Here is a 4,793-nt window from a genome sequence, read left to right as displayed (position 1 = left end):
CAACATTTCTTTTCACTTGACAGGGACTTCAAACTTGAATCATCAAGAACGCCTCCCAAGTGATTCTAAAAGCTCCAAGTTTTGGTTGAAAATCGACAACTTCAAACGGCATTTCGATCGCATCCTTTTTTTGTGTGACAACCCTTCAAGCTCCACAGCAAATATGCGTCGAGCGGATCGACTTTGACCCGGAATGCAAAAACCATCGCCCGACGGGCCAATCGCGGTTCCCTACCGGTTTCTCGGGAGATCTGGACAAACGCCTCCACGCCGCTCTCGCCGTAGTTGCCCTCCGAGGCCAGCGTGGACACGTAGTTCCACTCCATGGCCGTCACGATGTCCATCATGGCCTGCGCCTGGTAGGAGTCCGGCGGCACCACGCGGGAGAAGAAGTCGTAGCGGGTATTGTCGCTCAGCTCGGGGGCCGTGGACGCGTAGCTGATCTGCGGGATCTGGAAAGAGAGAGAGAGAAACGAGGTCAGTTCAATCCGTTGCTATTTGGGCAAGGAGAAGCGTAAGTCGATCGCAGCGATTCTCCGTTGGCTCGGACATGCGGCACGCCACCAGGAGGGCGAGCTGATCAGGGGATGTTCCTCTTCCTGCTCCTTTGCCAGCCTGGCGCAAGCGGCGTGGTGGACCAGTCAAAACCTGGGCCGCCACGATGAATGAAGACCTCGCGTACTTTTCCGGGCCCCTCAGGTGGTGGGACTGCGACGGTGGAAGCAGGACTGGCTGAGGCTGTCGATTGAACTGGCACAGGATCGCCGCGCTTGGGCAGCCATGATCAGGGACGGCGTGCGTGCCAAGGAAGAAGCCGGCTCAACCCGCCCAGGGTGAAGGCCGTCGCAAACAAAAACAAAAAAACAAACAAACTGTGTGTGTGTGTGTGTGTGTGTGTGTGTGTGTGTGTGTGTGTGTGTGTGTGTTGCGTGCACGCAGCGCTTCCAGGCCCTGTTATAGCCGCCGTGAACAAAAACAGACGACAGTTGTACTCGTGTCATTTGTTGGGTAGAGTATGCAAATTTCGTCAGGGGGCGCAGATGGCAAATAACCTCCCCAAAAAAAAAAAAAAAAAAAATGTGGTAAAACAACGCAGGTGCGCTCGAGTGCGTTAATGAGCATCTCGTCTGTTTCGCTCGTCCTCGCGCACTCTGCGCAAATAGACACATCTCCATTTCAAAGGGGAAATACAGGCGTGGCGGAAACGCGTCCGAGCGACCCGGGCAAACGCTCCGCTTTGATTTTTTATTTTTTTTTTTTATTCCAGTGTTTTAGATTTGACAAAAAAAACAACAACAAAAATAGGCCTGCGTTGGATTTCTCGCCGCAGAGTCGTGGCCGCGAACGGCGGCTAACTCCCTGTGCCGGAGATTCAAAGAATTTAGTTGGAATTTTTCATGGATGTCAAAAGAACCTGAGCCGACCGGAGCGGTGATGCCGTTCCGACGGAAATTCCAAAAACGTCGCACCGACAGTGCCAGAGTTGGCAACGCGGCGCGGGATGGAAGCTAGCTTTAGCCTCCAAAGAGAGCCGAGTTGGGCGTTAGCGGCGAAGAAATTAATGTTGCGCCACACTGAGAAATGTCAGCCAACTGCACTCTTGTCGGCGACCCTTCAGACGAAAGCGACCTTTCGAAATGCCTCGTCGCCAGGCCCGGCAAAATCGGGGGGCGTGTGTGTGCGTGTGTGGAAATTTCCGATCCCAAATTTGCTCTTTTAAAAAAGGCAACGATCGACTCGTCGCGAGGAAGCGGTGTGACCTTACGAAAGCCAACCTTTATCTGTGTGACAATAAAATGCCGCGGCGCTCGCGGCGCGCGTCCCGACGTGCGTGCGTTGCAATCATGGAGCCGTCGCGCGAGCGTGATTGATCGCCTCGGTCCGCTAGCTAATTGCACACATGCACGTGCTCGCTTTACATTAAATACACATTAGGATTCACATTATTGACGCGCTGTTTTTGTTGAGGAGAGCAAAATCACATTCTTTAGTTTTACATCGGCGTGAAGTTCGAAGCATCCGTCCTTTCCCATTTAAAAAAATAAAATAAAAAAAATGTAATAATTGGTACGAGGCCCGGCAGAGCTCCGAGGAGGAGGAAGGCTGACTTGCTGTTGCTTTTAATTGCCCGGAATGTGACTCGGCCATTGGACAGGCCGAGTCGGGTTCAGGGTCTAATTGGGAAGAGGGGACCGCCACGGAGCACTGCGGGGTGGCGGGGGAGGGGGGGAGGGGTTAAAGAATTCCGATGCGTCTCACCCGACGAGTCCTAGCTGGAATTTTCCCCCCCACACGCTTTTGGATTGCATTTGTGTCAAATTCCTCTCCAACGAAACCTGCATGGGCAAAAATAACCCCTAGTGTGAAAAAAATCTTCATGCATTCACACCATTCCCACTTTCCCTCCCCCCCATACAACGGAAAAAAAACCCCTGAGTTTGTTTACATCTGTGATCAAATTTGCTACAGTGAAAACCCCCCTGTTGTGAAAAACTTCTTGCTGCAAACATGATTTCGTTGTAGAGGAGTTTCACTGTAATACGAGACAACTCGAATGCAATTTTCTTTTTTTTTTTTTCATTGCTGATGCAAAAAATAATAATCAGAATTAAAAATATGTGATCGGGATGACCTTACGAATCCCGTTTCATGAATAGAAAAACGGTTCCAAACTTTTAAAGCCACGACTGCTGCTGCAGTAAATTTGCAGCTAAATCAAGACAATAGACTGGCCAATAGTGATCAATACCACACACACACACACACACACACACACACACACACACACACACACACATACAAAAGTCATTCCCACCGCTCCGTATTTACGGGGCGCAACCACCCGATATTTCAAAAGCTCTTTACGCGGCAACCAATATTGTTGTTTACAGCTGCGGGTTTGAATCCAAAGAGAGGTCAAATTAAATCACGCGACGGTAGAACATATCGATTCGCAGCTCGGGCGCACAACGGCATTGACTTTGCACTTCCTTCACGCCTGTTCGCTGCTTTTATTTGCCGCTAAACAACATTGGCGTTTCCTTTCATTCCGCTCGCTCGTGCCCCGCGATTGCACTCCACATCACTGCGTGGGATTTAAAAAAAAAGAATAATAAAAAAATGTTCCCCTTTTTACGTCGACAGGCAAAGATGAGGGATGGAGAGTGGGGGCGGGGGGGCTACATCACAGCATAAGCGGCCACCGTGAGTGGAAAGAGAAACATAAGAAGACAACAACAAGAGGGAAACTTTTAATAGGAGCCAAAAGACAATTTGAGAGTGAAGGGGGGGGGGGGGCAAAGTCTCGAGGAAGCACACAGACAAAAGGAAGGGGAAAAAAAACAAAACTATTATGGGATGGAACGAGGGGGGATCATTATGGTGAATGCCGAAATGGAGGCCAAGTAGTCAAAGATGGGAACGGGGAAATCAACTCAAGTAACAAAAACGAGGACAGAGAAGGAAAAAGGACTGTTTTAACCCTTTCAGGGACAGATTTTTGACCATTCTGTTCAACTTGCTCTGCCTCGAGATGACAAAAACGACTTAGCAACCTGAACGCACGTCCCATTTAGCATGCGCTTGCGCTAACGCCATTATTAACTTAGCGGCAAAGCAATCGTTTCAATCTGCCTCGAGATGACAAAAACGACTTAGCAACCTGAACGCACGTCCCATTTAGCATGCGCTTGCGCTAAAAGCCATTATTAGCTTAGCGGCAAAGCAATCGTTTCAGGAATATCCATTCACCATCCACCACCACAATCCTTTTTGGCACAAGAAATGACCGCTACTACGACGCAACTAGCATCGGGGTTGGTTGATAGCATGTCGTACTTGGTGGCCCTCAACTTCTCAGTCTGTCCGGTATCGTCGCTTCTTGGTTGAGAACAATCCTAAGATGATGACTTTAAAATCGTTCTATTTTTGAAATAAAATCTATTCGCGTATTCGTGACAGTGTGGCGTTAGGTGCCGTGCGATTAGCCTCTGCAGGTAGCTAGCTGCCTGCTCGTTTTGCAACACTGGCCATTTCGGAAAACTCGCGCTACCGGCTAGTTTTTTTCATAGCTCTGCGAGCCATCTATGAAAGTGACAGCATACGTTTTAAGAGCAACTGAGATATCAAAATGAACGATTTTGGGGCAGCACATGATGGTTAGCCGATAGAAATTTGCTTTTTTATTTTTTATTATTATTATTGCAACACTGGCCATTTCGGAAAACTCGCGCTACCAGCTAGTTTTCTTCATAGCGCTGCGAGCCGTCTATTAAAGTGACAACATGAATTTTAAGAGTAACTGAGATATCAAATTGACCTATTTTGGGGCAGCACATGATGGTTAGCCTTTAGAAATTTTCCGTGCTTACATCAAGCAACCAAAACGGAGGCCTGAATTGAATGTACTTGCTTTGTTGAAGAAACATTTCCCTTTGACCGAGTTTAGCCTTCTTATCTTGCTATGTACAATACAACGAAACACACTTTTTTTGTTTTTTTTTTTTTTTGGTGAAGGAAACATTCTGAGACCCGCCCATGATCTTTCTCACTTACAGTTGAAGTTTACCATCAAAACCAAACAGCAAGAATATTAACATTTTCTATTCAAACACCAAAATGTTCAGCCAAACAATGCTAATTTGCATGTCAAGGTCTGCTAGCTTCATGATCTGAGACCCGCCCATAATCTTTCTCACTTCCAGTTAAAGTTTATCGTCAAAACCAAACAGCAAGAATATTAACATTTTCTATTCAAACACCAAAATGTTCAGCCAAACAATGCTAATTTGCAT

At 47.6% G+C, this 4,793-nt stretch overlaps 1 protein-coding gene across 1 annotated transcript in view; it reads right to left on the bottom strand.

Annotated features, from left to right (window-relative positions):
• Positions 1-101: 101 nt before the first annotated feature.
• Positions 102-4,793, bottom strand: part of LOC109513520 (metabotropic glutamate receptor 8-like) — a 43,639-nt gene continuing 38,947 nt past the window's right edge. Inside the window, exon 3 of the mRNA XM_019866030.1 lies at positions 102-452. Within this exon, the coding sequence (XP_019721589.1) occupies positions 102-452 (351 nt within the window). The remainder of the gene's footprint in view (positions 453-4,793) is intronic.

The sequence above is a fragment of the Hippocampus comes genome, unplaced genomic scaffold (genome assembly GCF_001891065.2).
Source record: "Hippocampus comes isolate QL1 unplaced genomic scaffold, H_comes_QL1_v1.1 scaffold50, whole genome shotgun sequence".
Classification (NCBI taxonomy): domain Eukaryota; kingdom Metazoa; phylum Chordata; class Actinopteri; order Syngnathiformes; family Syngnathidae; genus Hippocampus; species Hippocampus comes.
The sequence above is the reverse complement of the archived record's forward strand: the minus strand, read 5'-3'. Positions and strand labels throughout refer to the sequence as shown.